At 29.5% G+C, this 19,451-nt stretch overlaps 2 protein-coding genes across 2 annotated transcripts; one reads left to right on the top strand and one right to left on the bottom strand.

The window, feature by feature from the left end:
- Positions 1–1,667: 1,667 nt before the first annotated feature.
- Positions 1,668–4,336, bottom strand: LOC123267328. Its single transcript, XM_044731900.1, has 3 exons — positions 4,252–4,336; positions 2,854–3,052; positions 1,668–2,482 (listed from the first exon to the last, which is right to left on the bottom strand). The coding sequence occupies exons 1-3, from the start codon at positions 4,315–4,317 to the stop codon at positions 2,334–2,336; spliced, it is 414 nt and encodes a 137-aa protein (XP_044587835.1). The 5' UTR covers positions 4,318–4,336; the 3' UTR covers positions 1,668–2,333.
- A 549-nt stretch (positions 4,337–4,885) lies between these two features.
- On the top strand, positions 4,886–5,989 carry LOC123267910 (gamma-glutamylcyclotransferase-like). The gene is made up of 4 exons (XM_044732797.1): positions 4,886–4,891; positions 5,411–5,697; positions 5,775–5,890; positions 5,982–5,989. The coding sequence occupies exons 1-4, from the start codon at positions 4,886–4,888 to the stop codon at positions 5,987–5,989; spliced, it is 417 nt and encodes a 138-aa protein (XP_044588732.1).
- The last annotated feature ends 13,462 nt before the right edge of the window (positions 5,990–19,451 follow it).

Raw genomic sequence — 19,451 nt, 5'->3', positions numbered from 1 at the left:
AATTTGGTTACGCGTCCGTTCGAAGACTGTTGTTCTGAAGTTGTTAAAACCAAAATTAAAAAAGCTTTTGGCAACCTGATTCCGATCAGAGATTTTACCTGTCTTGAGTTCACTAGTCGCTGGATTGTGTTCTCGCCATTCAAGTTACTTTGAGTTTGGTCCGCTGGGATAAAATCAAGGTAAGTTGATTTTACATTAATTAATATTTTTAGTTAGTGCGTGTCGCTGGATACACACTTGCTAAAAATTATTATTACTCTCCCAGTATCTTCGCCTTCTGCCGAGATACTGTTGGTACGCAAACCAGTGGAGGTGGGGCAAGAAGGATCTGATCCGCTTCTGCCTGGGAATAGAGTCAGAGACTCCTGGACGACGCTGAGTCACCAGGAAGAGGGAGCTAGCTTTGAGTTCACGTAGTTCGTGATTTGATTTACCGACCGTCCGTTTATTATCGATCGTTTAAATTATTTCTTGTAAAAATTAACTGCATTACTTTGTATTTATTTTATTGTTATTAAATTATATTTTCTTCATCAACTGTTAAAGGCAATTAAGTTCTTTTTAATTTTAATTAAATATTTAACTTATTAATATTTCCTCAATAAAATTGACCCTGGTTCCGGCGAGCTTACGAGCTAAGGATTTACCTGTTACAAAATAGTTGAATTTTTACAAATTAACTAAAATTTCAGTAGCCAAAAATGGGCCCTACAATTCTACCCTACATGGGAATTAAAACCTGAGTACCAAAAATGTTCTGAAACATTCAAAATGTTAAAAGTTGTGAATGATACTGCTGAGCGAGGAGTAGCTCTGACTTAAAGATTCAATGAAGCTCTCACCAGCAATGAAGATGAACGACAAAAGTTTTTCAAACAGTACAGCATCACCGTTCGCAACATAAACTGTGTACCAAATCAGCTACCAAATAAAATTTTCTAAAATATTTTATTTATAGTATATACCCTGGCGGTTTCGACAACACGGTGAAAGCACAGTCGATTGACGGTTGTTTCACGGTCGTTTCACCGTATAAAGTCCGTTGTTACCAAGCGAGTTATCAGTCTGCATCGGATACCGTTGTGAACGATGTTTACTGTAAATTAACAGAATATATACGGTGATTTCACGATGCAAACATCAGTTATGTATCACTGAAAGATGGGAAAACGAGCAGTAAAATGTCCGTATTACGACAGCAGATTGACCAACTATGGATGCAGAAAAGTTGAATGTTTTGCTAGTGAATCTACGACGTTATGACCGACAATGTACGCTCGATGTACCGTCGAACCACGGTTAATCCACACTACTGTCACAAACAATAAAATGAGAAAGTAAAATATACTACCAATAATAATCCCGTTAAATGATAGTAAAGATGCTACTCATTAAACGAGTAATGTATATAAAATTTAATTATGGTTTTATTTATTTTGACGAATTATATTTAAATGGACTTACAAATAATTTACGAATCAATTTTTCTTCTACAAATATGAAATTTTTAAATATATTTATTCAGTTATAAAATTTCATTACAAAAATAATGCAATATTTATTACTAAGATTTATTATACGTAGAAAGTTTGTAATGTGAACATAACTCAAACACTTATTCAAATAAATAACATTATAAATTATTAGAAAAAAAATATCGTTCACAGTGGCCATGCATTTTAAAAATAAAAACAATACGAAAACTTTGACTTTTTAAGTCAACATAAATAAAACTAATTATGCAATATCATCACTGAGGCCACGATAATTAATGGTATCAAAAATTTAAACATTACGGCAAAAATATTAATCTAATTCAAAAAATGTCTCAAATAAAAGTTGTTTCAAATTTTTATTTCATAAAAATTTTCCTCATAATTTTTTCAGAACCAATAAATGTGGTGCAATCTCAACACTTAGAGTCTCATAAAATAATCAAAAATCAAATTACTCATTATATATCTTAATTTTGAAATTATTGTGAACTATAGTGAATATTGGTCTATTAAAAATCATAGGAGAATTTTTTTAGATAATTGAATTTCCTACAACTTTTTCTCTACTTTTTTTGTTTAAATACTTATTTCTTTGTCGTCATCTAAAATATTTTAACAATTTATTGTCTCGTTAAAGACAAAAATCCTGGCCTTAACTATCACAATATTTTTAGATGATTGCATGCAACAGTTAATAAAATATTAGTATCATTAACATTTAAGATCATTAAATATTTTATATGATGAAACATAAATACTAAAAATCAAATTTTATGCTAGTGAGATCAATTTTTCTATGACATCATTGCAAGACTTCGTTTAAAATATTGCCCTGGGTCAGACTGCGGGATTCGGATTAACTTTCTTCGCTGTATATTTTGTTGATCGTAACCACTCTGATACCCATCTTTTAATATTATATTGTGGGACCTCATTGGGCGAAAAAACTTTTATTCGTCGAATTTGGTTTAATTTCGTTAGGATCACTGTAAACGAGAAACATGTTAATGCGTTTAGACCACTCGTTCCAAGACCATTTCATCACCGATTTTTATAATAATCATAAAGTAATAATAACAACAATAATAATAATAGTTATTATAAATATAATAATAATTTGATATAAATTTTATAATTATAGATTTATTGTAGACCTTAAAAATTAAATTAACAAACAATAAATTTTTTTTATAAATAGTAACGACTGATTTATAAGAAAAAAATTATTACTAATAACAACCACAATGAAAATAATAACCATTACTTATAATTTTATTATAATTATAATTACTATTATTATTATTATTATTACTTACTTATATTTTAACCTATATTTTTACTTATATTATATATTTACCAAGTAATCTCACGTACTCTGCTTCCGTCACAACTCGCATATGCGGTCGGTGTTCATCAAATTTCACCAGTAACTGATTACACTCTTCTTTTGGCCATAATTGGCTCATAACCTTTTTGGCCCTACTTGAATTTTTCTGAGCAGTTATTGCCAAGTAGTATAAGCTATAATCCATTTCGAAACCGTTTAAAATTTTCTCCTAAACGAAATTAATAAAATTTATCATGATTGCATAGATTAATGACAATGATAATTTATTGAACATTGAACTTGTAGTAAATTGTTGCAACAAAGAACATTCAATAGACGAAATAAATAATCCGAACAAAAACAGTTTCACTGTAAAAAATCGCGCCAAGTCCACGTTCATAAGACTATTAATCAAAAAAAAATTTTTTTTCTTTACAAAAGATATAAAATAGAAAATTAAAAATCAAGTAACCGATATGATTGTATATGATTTTCGGAAATTAAAAAAAATTTTGTTGTAAATTTAAAAATTAAGAAAAAAATTCCGGAACGTATTTAGTGTGCGTGGTTGCAAAATATTTTACATTTCATGAAATTCGTAAAATCTATTTACTAGGACTTTAAAAAAATTGAAATACACAATGACGCACACCAAGTACGTTCCAAAATTTTTTTCTTAATTTTTAAATTTACAACAAAATTTTTAATTTCCGAAAATCATATACAATCATATCGGTTACTTGGATTTTTAATTTTTCTATTTTATATCTTTTGTAAAGAAAAAAAATTTTTTTCTTAATAGTCTTATGAACGTGGACTTGGCGCGATTTTTTTACAGTGAAACTGTTTTTGTTCGGATTTCAGTATTTTTTGTAATTATAATAAAAATTTGCAATTGGTACCAACTTACATGTCAAATTGGCTGCATTTTTTATAGCAAACTATCCCCTTGAAGCTACAGTTTATGTAAAAATAATTGCAGCGCACCCTGGCGGGTGTAGATGCAAGCTGTGAAATTTATTTTTTTAACTGTAGTTTCCCATCTATTGAAGGATTACCATGCATTGTCGAATTACTTAGTCTGTGGCATGTCACTTTTTACATCGAAAAAAAGTCAGGATCGAAATTTTTGAGCTTGCTATAGTTTGTGCTGATAAAATTTAATAATTTCAAGTAGATTAATTGTCATAATTGAATATAATTAATTGGTATCAGTAAAATAAAGTATGAATTACTGTTATAATATAAAATTTAGGAACAAGAAGTACCGTAGAATTAAATAAAATTTTGCAACCTCGAAATACCGTTCTGCTTACAGTAAACACACTCGGTAGTCTGGCGCTCCGTTTACAACGGATTTGAACGGAACTTGGCGCCAGATTCTACCGAATATGTGGATAAATTTTAGATTGAAAAAAATATTTATACTTTATGGTCTGCTGTGAATTCAGGTTCTTCAGCTCCTAGCTCGTTTTCTTTATTTCCATTGCTCATTCTATCGGCATATTTGTTAAAAGCTTCATCTAGAGTTCGTTTGGCACATTAATAAGTCTACTAGTTACTTCTCTACCCCTTTAACACGTCTACCATAACTAACTATACCACTAGACAGCTCTACCAATTGCAAGTATACCAGTTACTTCTCTACCAACATTTAAGTCAACCAATCAGAAAATCTACCCGTTAACACCCTTACCGCGAAACAACTCTACCAGTTTGAAACTCTACCACGTGTCAAACTATACCACAACAATCTCTACCGTTAATATCTCTACCAAAATCAATATCAACCATATAAAAGCCTACCATTTTACATCTCTACCAGTTTAATATCTACCAGAAACAACTCAACCACATAACAACTATACCAAAATGAATTTATACCAAAAAATAACTTTACCGTAATACAGCTCTAACATTTTTTAAGTCTATTAAATTAAAACTCTACCATTTCAAACACTACCAATTTTTGCAGTAAACGGTGAAGAAAAAATTGCTTAACGTTCGTTGGTACAGTAGTGAATCACCAATCTTTAAAAATTATCTAGATAAAATTTGAATTATGGCGGCAACTGATAAATCTAATACAATTAAAATTTTCAGTATTAATAAAAATCGGCTTGTTTACTTAATAAATAATAAAATGAGCAGCTTGCAATCACTATGCAATTTTATTTGCACATATTTCAAATACTTTTTTTTTTAAACAGATAGACGGCTGTATACATACTTACTATTGTTTTCATTTCTTAGAATTGAGAATTGAAAATTGAGAATAACAAAGAAAAAATATACTTAATCAAGTACTATTAATCTAATCATTTTTCATTATGTCAATAAACTATAAATATTCTTATAAATAAAAATGATGACAGTAAAAAATATTACACATTTTTATTTTATAAATTTATATATTTTATCATGATTTAAACGCATGATTATTAATTAGTTAAGTAATAACCAGATGAAAAAAATTAAAAAAAATTACAAGTGCTAATTTTTAAAAATATTTTTTTAAATTGTAAATTTAAAAAAATAAAAATTTCAATTAAAAATCATCTGATATTTTTGATAATAAACTTTTCAGGATTACCGCTTGGACTTTATCGGCTGGTCAAACCTACGGATCAGAGCTTCAGCTACAATCATAGAAACTCCAGGCTTCCACGTCTGGGAAGTTATTTGGGAGCTAGATAAATCAGACATTGATCACTTGGATCATCAAGAGGCTGGTGACAATGCCTTTAAAGTCGATGTCGTTACTCACAGTGGTGCCAAGTATAATTGTCGAGTTTATCAGCAGATCAAGGTTCCTAATGCTTATGCTAAGCTCAGGGAACTTCGTAATCCCATGATACCCTCTCAGACTTACTTGTGAGTAAATTTTTAGTATTTTATTGATTTTTATAAAAATCATTTAATTAGATAAATTTATTAATTTATTTACTTAGGAAAATTATTATAAAGGAAGCATTAGATCGTGTACTGCCGATAGAATATATTTATATGCCCCGAAAAATAAGATATAGTGGATTTATGGATTCTTACCGCGATATTGGGTACATATTTTTTATATTTTTAATAAACTGTCAAGTATTGTAAAAATTAATTGTTACAATTTTTGTATAATAAATGTACTAATTAATATATTTATTCAGGTTTGTAGACATTGCTGACATTGTTAATCCAGTATCTGCTCGAGCAATAATTAATCGGGAACGAATCCAACGGCGTCCTCCAATGCCTCAAACCGTCCATCATGTGGGTCCTATGTTAGATCGTTATTTACAAGCCGCAGAAATTTATCGCGGAGAAATCCAAGCTAGTGATGGTAGTATTGCTATAGTATTTGGAAGCCAACGGATGCTAGAACAGCTTAAATGACGCTGTAGAGTTGTTTGTCGACGGCACATTTCAGGTAAAAAGTTATTTCTACTCAATTCTTCTTATGTCAATTTTTATTTTCAATTCAGCGACGTTTCGCCATGAATCATGGCTCCTTCAAGCATCAAATACATACAAATATTATTACACACTAGCAATATTATAAGCATTCTACATAACAATTTTACAAAACTTCTTTTAAAAACCAAAAGATAAAATTTTTTAAAAGATTTTCTCAAAATTTTTTTTTAATTTTTAAAAAATGAAAAAAAATTAAGAAAAATTATTTTCTCCAACAAATTTTTTAAAACATTAAACAATATAAATAACAAAATAGGTCGAAAATAACAAAATAAGTTGAAAGTTTTTTTAATTTTTTTTTTTTAAAAGAAAAAATTTTTTAGAAAATCTTTTAAAATATTTTTTCTTTCGGTTTTTCAAAAAGTTTTGTAAAAATGTTATGTAGAATGCTTATAATATTGCTAGTGTGTAATAAATGCAATATTAGATGCCTGAAAAGCCATGATCCATGGCAAATCGTCGCTGAATTAAATTATCTAAAAGAATTGATCCATAATAATCTGAATCACTTCTCTTAATTATTATATTTACTGGGATCTGAAATACTTCGTGTGATTTATAATAACTATGAATTGATTTTTAGGCTGTCCCAGATCAACCTCGCTTTATGCAGCTCCTAATAATTCATGTCCGGAAATTAGATATGGTGATTATAAACAACTAAATATACTAAAAAAAATAAAAAAACTCGTAGATTGGAAATAGAAATTCTCTTTTAAATTTCTCTTTTGCTTTTGGAAATTTATTAAAAAAAAAAAAATTTTAATAAATAACCGTAATAATAAGCCTTTTATGACATTATTCTGAAAAAAAAAAAAAAATTTTATATTTGAAAACAACATTTACACATAGGTTAAGGTAAAAGTCCCTATTATGAGACGATGTCCCCATTTATGATACACTACATAAAAATACTATTTTATGAAAACAAACACACCGCTAGCATACCAAAAATATAAAAATATTTCAATTCACATATTTCAAAAGCAATTTTCGACTTTTGCTCTTAATTAATTTCACACTGTTTTTAAAAATATTTATTAAAGTGCGAGGTTTGTTATCTGTGCTCAAAGCCACGACCGAGAATAGTAAAACGGCAACGGCTACCTAGTTTCTTATATTAGTTTAATTTCATTGTCTCTTCTTCTTTTATGTTAAATTGTATATCAATTGAAAGCTGATGAGTCATAGACTTTATTTCTATACATATTTATGCGTTTTTATTACAATATTTTTAAATCTGAGTGTCTCACAATACCTACACTTATAAACGTGAATGCCCCGGTTTATGAGACATTTTACTAGGTGTACCATGTAACACGGACATGTGTATTTCGGCTTGTCCCGATTAAGTGAGACGGTGTACATTTATAAGATTTTTATATTGTTAATATGTTATATTAATTATAAAAATAGTGCAATTATATGTCATAAAATATTGGCTGTTATTAAAACCTAAAATATTTTTCTAAAAGTAAGTATTTTTAGTCAAATACCTTTAGATTATGAACTTAACCTCAAATCATAACATTGAATAACTTTGTCAACAAGTTTTTCTGTTTTTTTAAATGTTTTGGATAAATTTATAATATTTTGTTGTATATTGACTCTAAAAGTATATTATTTATTTCAGGCTAAGTAAAAGTAATTTATAATAAAAAGCTGAGATAATGAGGCATAAACAAAATCCTAAAGAGACAAAAACTCAATCATCAAATTCAACCAAAAAAGTGTTGTGTTCCAATGTGAATAATAAACTGAAGAAAAAAGTTAAAAGGCTTAAGTAATTATGATTCGTCAAATATAGAAAAGCTTTAAAAGCAATAGAAGACACAGAGATGTCCTTGAGAAAGCGCAGCTGCTGTTCATGGAGTACCGATTGCTACCTTTGTTAGATGAAAAAGTATTAGTCCTGAGAAGGCAAAATTAGAACTGAGCCAGCGACAGTATTATCTTTAAAAAGAAGAGAATGTTATTGTTCAGTTGTTATTCTACAGAGCAGCAATAGGGTCACCTGTGACGAAAACTGACTTATTAAAGATGTATTAAAATTTGTTATTATTAAGATAATAACAAATTGTAATACATCTTTAATAAGTCTTGTCTAAGGACAATCATTCTAATGTGATAAACTGTGAATAAAATAATTTAACTAATGATGGACAACTTTTACGGTTATATATGAATCTAGTCAAGTTAGTCTTCAAGAATCATTAACTGATAGCAATAATGTAATACGGTGCCCTTCTAAAGACTTTAGTGTCTTTAATTAAGATGATCCTCTCCACATTCCTTTCTCAATCCTTTCCTACCAATATCCTGTTACGTGAATGTGGAACGCTTCACGTAATAATTACCGTAACTCCTATTCTTTCCCGCTTCACAGCATTATTTATATTTGTAAAAAAAAAAAAAAAAAATGTGGAACGCTTCACGATTTTGCGTATCATCCTTGCGCAAAATCGAAATCCTACGCGTCATCCAAAAAATTATATTTATGTTATATAGTATTTATATTATACATATATATATATATATATATATATATATATATACATTATAATATATAATATCATATAACATCATATAATATCATATATAAAATAATACAACAGAGCTCAAAAATATTCATCCTACAAATCCTATAAACAACAAAATTTATCAATTAGGTATGTAAATGTCAACCTCACATTTATGTTCGATAAATTTAATTTGATGTGACTGTTTTTTAGAATTTATGAAAGAAAATTTGGATCCTACGCCTGCAATGATTGACGAACATCGTTTTATTCATAAGTTTTCATCAATAACTGTTGATAACGGTAACGTAAAATCCGAACAAAAACAGTTTCACTGTAAAAAAGTCGCGCCAAGTCCACGTTCATAAGACTATTAGGAAAAAAAATTTTTTTTTTCCTTACAAAAAGATACAAAATAAAAAAATTAAAAATCCGAGTAACCGATATGATTGTTTATGATTTTCGGAAATTAAAAAATTTTATTGTACATTTAAAAATTAAAAAAAATTTTAGAACGTATTTAGTGTGCGCGGTTGCAAAATATTTTACTTTTAATGAAATTCGTAAAATCTACCCAGTGAACACATGACTTCAATATGACGTCATTTATAAGTCATAGGAATGTCACAATATTTTACGTAAATATGACGTAAAATTGACCTGTCTTGTGATCCAATTATGATGTAAAAATATATGATATATTTTTGACATCATACTGATGTAAGTTTATTACTTCTCTATGATGTAACGGAAATGACTTAGATATTACGTACAACTGACATAATATATAAAATACAATATTACGTAACATTAATGCCATCATTGTATGTCATAACGACGTAAGTTTAACATTATGCATTTACATCAGTGACAAGTTACGGTTGTACGTAATCTTGACGTAAGTTTAACATCATGCGTTTACATCAGTGACAAGTCACGGCTGTACGTAATCTTGACGTAAGTTTAACATCATGCGTTTACATCAGTGACAAGTCATGGTTGTACGTAATCTTGACGTAAGATTAATATCATGTGTTTACATCAGTGACAAGTCATGGTCTTACGTAATACCGATACCATCTGAGAGTCATTATTTAACATCAATAATTTGTCACAATTGTACATAATACTGACATAATTTGAAAGTCATTTTCTAAATCAGTGACAAACGATTATTTTCCATAATATTGATAAAATTTGGGGGATGTATTTTTTTAATATTATCGATTGATCAAAATTTATCAAATATAAAACTTCTTTAACAAGATGTCTAATTTACAATTAATCGCTAAATATTAGTGAAAATTGGTTTAAAATTTAGTAAGAATCAGGAAGAGGTAAACAGCTGATTTAAGCTGGTACCTTGTAAATTTAAGTCCGCTTTTAATAACAAAAATTTATAATTTATAATATTAATGAATATATCTAACATATTAGCAAATAACATACAAAATATTTTCATTTACGTTTTTAAGAAAAACATACAAATTAAATACATGTGGGATATAAAATTTTGTATCTTTGCTTGTATGTTTCCATACACTGCAGAAAAAAAATCTTGACTCAAAGGTAAATTTCTTTGGACCAAGAATATATTAAAGATGACTGAAAATTTCGTGAATGAAGTCAAAATTTCTTGACACTAAAACACTTCTTGCTCCAATATAACTTCGGCCTCCGTCAAAATTTTCTTGGTGCAAGAAATACTTTTCGTTGCATATGTTTCTCACTTATATTTTTCCATGAATTTAGGTACTTTTATCCATTGTAAAAATATTTTCGACTTCATTCGGTATAAATGATTTGGTTGAAACTGATAACAAAATACCGAGTTCAATTTATGTGGCATGAACTCTAAATTTTTAAACCGTCAAGCGAGTAAACATATAATTTCTTATGATTTCACGTCAAGAAATTAAATTTCAGTCATTTAAATATTGCACTATTACTTGAAAAATAATTTTCTGACATTAGTGCTGCTACTTATGAAACATTGTATTTGAAATAATTCAAACAGTTCCATGATTGTTATTGAAGAGACTAATAGTATTTTACGCAGTAAAAAATTTTGCGTCATTGCGTCAAAAACTTTAGTGTTAAAAATTTTTGTGTTAAATATTTAACTTTTTTAAGTGTAAATTTAACATTTATTGTGTTAAATCAACATAAAAAAATGTTAAATATTTAACATAAAAATTTTTAACACAAAATTTTTTGACACAATGACGCAAAATTTTTTTAATGTGTACATCAAGTTTCATAATGTTGTTAGTATGTTAAATTAAAGAAATTCAAATTTCGAAAAAAATTGAAATTAAAAAGAAATATAGATTAAAAAAATGGTATACTTAAAAGAGTTGAAATTAAAAAAAAAAAATCTAAATTTTGTAAATTGAAATTTTGAAGAAGAAAAATCCAAATGAAAAATACTAAATCTTCGGAAAAAATTAAATAAAAAAAAAAATTCGAGTCTTGAGAAATCAATAAGTATTAAAAAATATTCAAATGACACGGATACATCGTTTACTCTGAAAAAATTTCACTTTGTGAAAGTTCTCTGGGTCCGCTTTTAGACGAAAATTTTTGAAAGTGTAAGATTCAATCAATTCTTATGAAAATTTATAAATTGTCTATTAATTACCACAAGTTTCACTAGAGAGCCTTTTATAAGAGTTTTTACAAAGTTTTATAGAACTTTATAAAATTTCATGAGTTTAATGAATATTATTAGACTTGAATTTTATACAATTCCAGCTCTTAAAATCCATTTAATCTCAGAAAAAATTATGAAATAAGCATTTTTCGTCATGTAAGGCTTATCACGTAAGTTATTTACTTCGTGACATGAACCGTTACTTGGACAAGTGAGCAGCGTTCCAGACTCCGACACGTGAGGACCCAAGTTCGAGCCCAGCATATTTCAGGATTTTTTCATCAAGTATCAACATATAACTAGTGTTTCAAACTGTAATAAGTCCACAACACTATAATTAATTTCAAAATTGCCATCTTTTTATTTTTGAGAAATTTTTTTTTTAATATTTTTTCTGAGGTACAATTCTTACATCACTTACATCACTTTTACGTCATAATGACATCATTATCATGATATAGACATCACAGGTATGTCATATTGACGTCATAAATGTCATTGAGACACATAATACTGACGTCATGACTACGTCATATTTTTACGTCAGAATCTTACGTCAAGAAGTGTGAAATAATGAGTCACATATGACTCATTCGTGACTTGTATCTTACGTAAATCCTGACATAGCCCAATGTCATTTTGACGTCACATTGACGTAAACGTGTTTACTGGGTATTTACTAGGACTTTAAAAAAATTGAAATACACAATGACGCAATAGGTGTCATCATTGACAATTGTACTAGTTACTATTAATAATGGTAACGATTACTATCGAAAATGATAATTGTAATTATTAAAAATTATAACTGCTATAATCGAAGATGGTAACTGTAACCATCTCAGATTGTAAAAATTCTGAAAGAAAAAATGATATAAATTTATTTAATTTAATTCTTTATTTGCATCCATATTTTAGTTATGAACATTTTTTCGTTTAAAATATTAAAAGAAATAATAACACAATCGTTTAAATCCATATATGATAAAAATTTCCAAATATTAGAGCTGTTATTGATTATTTTGAATGATTGAGTATGATTATCAAAATAGCAATCATCCAAGATTTGAGTTACTAAAAAAGTCTTATTATTATCAATTATTAATATTTTTTCACAAGATAAAATAATGAAACATTATTTGATGGTTCCATTATGATTGAATTAATTGTTATCCTATAATCTATATTATTAAGAGAATATCATTGAGAGAAAAAAACTCTATCTCTAGATTCATAATCAATAAATGATCTTGTATCTTGTGAATTATTGACATTTTTACAGATGTAAGCTCACTCCAATATTATACTCATCGAGACCCTTCATTTGAGTACCCACATCAATTTTTCATATATATATATATATCTATATATATATATTTATATATCTATATATATATAAGAGATTTCCACCTATATATTGACTCATCACGATATCTCTGAAACCATAAAGCGTAGAGACGAAATTTGGTAGGAATATTTCTTTCGCCGTGTAAAGGTCAGCTAAGAACAGATTTTACGAAATTCCACCTACAAGGGGGGTTGCGGGGGCGTTGAAAATGGAAAATTCCCATTTTTAAACTATAGCTCCTATTGACTCCAAATTTGGCAGGAATCTCCTATATGTGATGTAGAAATGATCTAAGAGCGGATTTTATGACAATCTACTCCCAATATGGATTGCGGGGGTGGGCGTTAACAATGAAAATTTAAAATTTCCGAGCTATAGCTCCTAGAGAATCCTAATTTTGTATGAATTTTTTGTTAGTGATGTAAAAATAATTTATAAACGAATTTAACGATATCCTACTCCACAAGGGGTTGCGGGGGTGGGTGTTAATAATGAAAATTTTAAATTTCAGAGCTGTAGCTCCTATAGGCTCCAAATTTGGTAAGAATCTGCTCTATGTGATGTATAAATGATTCAAGAGTGGATTTAATGACAGCCTACTCCCAATACGGATTGTGGGGGTGGGTATTAACAATGACAATTTTTAATTTTCAAGCTATAGCTCCTACAGACTCCAATTAAGTAGGAATTTTCTCTAAGAGATGTAGAAATAATATACGAACGAATTTTAAGATACCTCACAGGAGTTTGCGGGGGTGGATGTTAACAATTAAAATTTTTAATTTCCAAGCTATAGCTCTTATAGACTCCAAATTCGGTAAGAATCTTCTATGTGATGTAGAAATAATCTAAGAGCGGATTTTACGACGAATCACCCCCAATAAGGATTGCGGGGGTGGGTGTTGACAAAAAAAAATCTTAATTTCCAAAACATAGCTTCTAAAAGGCGTAAATTTGGTAGGAATCTTTTATTTGTCATGTAGAGATCATCTCAAAACGGATTTCAATAAATTCTACTTCCGACAGGGATTGCGGGGGTGGGTGTTAGAATTTGAAATTTCCATTTCCAAACTGTAACTTCTACAAACTTGAAATTAGGTAGGAATCTTTCATTTGTCATGAGATCATCTCAAAACGGATCCCAAAAAATTCTACTTCCGATAGGGATTGCGGGGGTGGGTGTCAAAATCTAAAATTTTAATTTCCAAACTGTAACTCCTGCAGATTCTAAATTTGGTAGGAATCTTCGTGTACGATGTCAAGTTCAGCTGAGAATGGATTTTCTCGAATTCTAACCCCAAAAGGGATGGTGGGGGCGTTAACAATGAAAATTTCTCATTTCCAATCGATAGTTTTTATAGACTCGAAGTTTTGTTGAAATCTTTTATTTATAATGTAGAAATTATCTCGAATAGGATCTTACGAAATTCCTCCCCCACATAGAAGTGCGGGAGTAATAATTGTCAAAAAATTCATATTCTTTAAATACAGTTCCTACAAATATAAAATTTGATAGAATCTGAAGATAAACAGGCAAATACCGGGATGGCCTCCAAGGTCAACGGATTTAAATATTTTTCTTTCTTAATAGTGATATTTTCTTACAACAATCGTCTCTTTGGCAGCGGCAAAAAAGTCGACTAAGAATTTTACATACATTTTTTTTTGCTGATCACATAACCGAAGAATTGTTCTTATTACGGGATCGCGAAAATGTAACAGATTAAAAGCATTGGATTTTCTAAACACATGAGATATAGAAAAAAAATTTGGCTACTCATTTTAAGAAAATTCGTAAAAAACAAGTACAAATAATTTTCTATATATAATTGATGTTACGGAAGAAATTTTAATTAACAGCGAAATTCGTCACAATTTAAGTTAGGCAGATTTCAACTTCACTTATGAGACCTGCAATTACTTTAACTAAAACTTACAATGCTCATTTAAAATTTTTTTTCTTCGTGTCAATTAATATTCATTTTTGGAAGAAAGCCACGGGAATGTTATAGTGATTGCACATTGAAAGTTACAATGAATTTTAGCTAGAATAATCATGTGGACACAATATACAGACCAATTTGATGGAATTTGGAATCTGTGCAAGTCAAAACAATCTTCCAATTAAATTTCAAATCTAGATCTAAAAATACAATTCTATAAAGCGCCCAGCGGAGCGGGCGGGTAACAGCTAGTATATATATATGTATATATGAAAAATATATCAAAAATGCAAGTGGGTACTCAAATGAAAGCTCGTTATGATTGTAATATCGGGATGAGCTTATATCTTTATAAATGTTAATAGTTAAGAAAGTAAATTACACTTTAACGAAAATCATTATACAATTAAGCAAAATTTTGTTTATTATAGTTCGCAATTCTTGGCAGTCACATAGGGACTGCAGGTTGCTAGTTTTGATAATTTGTGCATTAAATTTCTTCAACAGAATGCATAACTTGAACAGGTCAATGAGTTTATTTCATGTACTAGCTTTAAGAATATCATTTAATTCAATGCAGAAGAAAAATTACATGTAGTCAAGCTGATTCGGTGCATTTCAAAATACGATACCATCAACTGGAGCAAAGAGTATGCTCTCTTTAATTGCAATTTTTAAAGGGAAAAATTTAATTTAAATGATTAGATAATTATGATTAATAATTAGTTTAAAGCTTCATTGTATCCAACATTTTTTTTTTGGAAATCTTAGATTTTTTGAAAATTATGTTTTTTAAAAATTTTTTGTAAGATTAAAATTTTTTTTTTGAAATTTGAATTTTATTGAAAATTTTGATTTTTTTGGAAATTTCAAATTTTTTTTGAAAAATTTGGCGTTGAATCTTGTTTTAGACAAATAAAAATTTAAATATAAATTTAATCCCGATTTTTTGTGCACTACACTGCGCTACAACTGCTTTTAGTTAATTCAGAAATGCATCCACGCTAACGCAGATTCTTAATTTTTTAAATATTCTTTACTAGCTTAGATAGTAACTATTATTATTACCGATGGTAACGGCAACCATCAGGTTATATTAGGAATTACGATTTTGATAATAGTAGTAACTAGTTAAAATAATAATAGCTATTATTACTGATTACCATCATAATAGTAGTAGTTACCATCAGGATAGTAACTACTACAATTCAGATGGTTTACATAATTATGCATAATTATGCACGACTCTACAAAAAAATTTTCGTTCTTTGTCCTAAAGTTTATACTATTATTTTCCAGTTAGTTATGCACAAAAACGAAAAGAAAATACCTTTTTTCGGTATAAAGTTTGCTTTTTTGATAGTTATAATAATAATACTCATTTTTCAATTTTTTCATAAATTTTAATTGATTTTAATATTTTTAAAAAGACCGCGCGGTGAGAGTGGGGTATTAACGTTTACACTGTGCCGCTAGATGGCACCCGAGTGATAAACAACCATCAGGTGTTATTTACAAGCCCAGAATAACTTAAAATGTCGTCACGAAAGTGCAAATACGATGCTGATGCATTTTGTTTTATATGTGGTCAATTTATTAAAGTTCGAGACGTGAAATATGAACTAAAGACATCTCACGTTCTCTGTGAAGCCTATGAAGTATATTTTGACTGTCCTGTACGGAATCAAGATAAGCCATGGGCTCCACATGTTGCTTGTAGTTATTGTAAAAGGTGTTTGGAAGGTAAGCAATTTTTATTTAATTAAGCGATGAATCCAAAATAATAGACATATTAATTTTTATTTTTATATTTTTAGGTTGGTATCGAGGTGAGAAAAGATCTATGAAATTTGCAATACCAAGGATTTGGCGAGAACCAAAAGACCATATTACTGACTGCTACTTTTGTATGGTGAATCCGAATAAAAGACGTAGAGGTAAAAATGCAAAACCTATTGAATATCCTGACCTCGAATCTTCTTCTGCTCCAATTGCTCACGACCTGACACGACCAGTACCTGAGCCACCAAAAAAATTATCGCAGAAAAGTAGCTCATCTTTTAGTTCTTATAAAAATAATTCCGATAAGGAGTTTTTGCCTACACCTGAACAACCAAAACACTATCTCATTACTTCAGAAAATTTTAACGATCTAATTAGAGATTTAAATTTGCCAAAAAATAAAGCAGAGCTTCTGGGCTCTCGGTTAAAACAGTGGAATTTGCTTGATGATGTTAAGATCACGGATCAGCGGACTAGGCATGAAATGTTTGCAACGTTTTTCACGAAGGAAGATGGACTTTATTTTTGTAATGACATTAAAGGTATGTTTGAAGCAATTGGCATACCCTGTGTCCCTAACGAATGGCGTTTATTCATTGACAGCTCTACAAAAAGTTTAAAAGCAGTTCTATTGCACAACGGAAATAAATTTCCGTCTCTTCCAATTGCTCACTCAGTACATCTTAAAGAAAATTATGAAAGTGTCAAAATTTTGCTTGAATCTGTAAAGTATCGTGAGTATAACTGAGAGCTGATTGGAGATTTTAAAATGGTGGGATTTTTAATGGGGCTACAGGGTGGATATACAAAGTATCCGTGTTATTTGTGCTTGTGGGATAGCAGAGCGGATTCTAAACACTATATTCAACGGTCATGGCCTGTAAGAACAGAATTGTGTGTCGGAAAACAGAACGTCAAATTTGAGCCGATTGTTGAAGCGGAAAAAGTGTTAATGCCGCCTTTGCACATTAAGTTAGGGTTGATGAAACAATTTGTTAAAAAACTGGATGAAACTTCAGAAGCTTTTGGATACTTAAAAAAATTTTTTCCGAAGTTATCGGAAGCAAAGGTTAAAGCTGGCGTTTTTGTTGGTCCGCAAATAAGACAGATTTTCGCCGATGAAAAATTTCCAACGTTGCTGAATCGTACTCAAAAAGCAAGTTGGAACAGTTTTAAAGCAGTAGTTTCTGGATTTTTAGGAAATAATAAAGCTGAAAACTACGAAAAGTTGGTTGAGGATATGCTTACAAATTTTAAGGCCATGGGCTGCAGGATGTCATTAAAAGTACATATGCTGCATGCTCATTTGGATAAATTTAAAAACAATATGGGAGCCTATTCCGAAGAGCAAGGAGAACGTTTCCATCAGGACATCATGAATTTTGAACAACGCTATCAAGGCCAATACAATGAAAACATGATGGGCGACTATATTTGGGGTTTATTGAGAGAAAGTAGCTATGAACATAAAAGAAAAAGTAAAAGTGTGCACTTTTAAGTTATTTTCCACTTTTCTGTAAGCTAATTTGATAGTAAAACTTAATAAAAATAATAAACATTTTTATTTCAATAGTTTTATTTTCAATCAAAAATTAAAATCCGAGATTTTTAAAAATTTCGTTCAATCAGTCTTCTAAGCACAAAAGCAAAGTTTTTCATGCCATATATTTTTTTTCCGTCTTATTACGACCTAAACTACCGAAATTTAATGCTTTGCAATCAAAGTCAAATTTCATGTTGACCCGTAATAATTATAATTATTTAAATAATATTTACTACTATCGAATTCAGTTAATAGATTTTATCATAACTAGATAGTAAACTCTACTATAAAATTTTCTCCGTGTGGGGGTTCATTTGATCTAATACATAAATCAATCATATCAATAAGAGAATCAGGAATAATTGAACTTACTGAAATACAATCCGTGATAATCACAAAAAAATTACTACTTTCGCAATTAATTCGGCAGGAAGATTCTTGACAGTAACAAATTTTTATGAATTCATTAATAATTCCAATTCTCTGTTTATTTTTATAATTGTAAATAACAACAGTAGAATTGGTTTTTTTCTTACGTTTGTAACACAGAGATTCATACGCTATATAGTTTTTAAACAATCGATAAAATTTAAAAGTATTGAGAAAAGCTGGTAGGTAAACATTGCTTCTTTCAAAAATAGTTTTCAATGTTTCTGATAATTCGATTTTAATTATTTTGCCGATGACAAAGTATTTATCAGAAATATACGAGAGCTTACGTCTTCACAGATTAAATAGTTCTAATTTTGTTCTGAATTGTGTGACGTTATTATTTTCTACTATGTTTGATTTTAGTTCAATTATATTATTAAAGGTACATAACGCTGAACAAATTTGTAATTGTGAATAATGGGTGCTTCGTACTAAACGTCCAAATGATCCATTAAGATCTTCGTACGAAAGACAAGATGTCATCGGCAACGGTCCAAACTTACGTACAGCGTCGGGTAAATGATATAAGCAATGTAGATTACATGTCATATGAGTCAAACCATATAAATCTTTAAAACAAGAACAATAAATTTTGATTGAGGTGAATGCTACAGAAATCAATTTTTGTCTGATGGAAGAGTAACTCAAGTAACTGCTAGCAGTAACTAAAAGCTTATGATGCCCCTCACGGTCTTGAAATCACTAAGGATCCATGGTGGGTACATAAAGGGTCCACAGAGGAGCTACACGGGATGTACTGTGGAACGACAGTGGATCCACTGTGGATTTTGTGACGTTTTGCCATCGTGGTCCCACCGTGGTTAAGCAAAGGCTTTCTTGTGAATCTATTATGGTTTGACTGTGGTTCGATGGTGGTTTAGCGGTGTTCCTACTGTGGCTCCACAATGGTTCCATTGTGAATTTGCAATGGTTCCATTGTGGG

The sequence above is a fragment of the Cotesia glomerata genome, linkage group LG6 (assembly GCF_020080835.1).
Source record: "Cotesia glomerata isolate CgM1 linkage group LG6, MPM_Cglom_v2.3, whole genome shotgun sequence".
NCBI lineage: Eukaryota > Metazoa > Arthropoda > Insecta > Hymenoptera > Braconidae > Cotesia > Cotesia glomerata.
The sequence above is the reverse complement of the archived record's forward strand: the minus strand, read 5'-3'. Positions and strand labels throughout refer to the sequence as shown.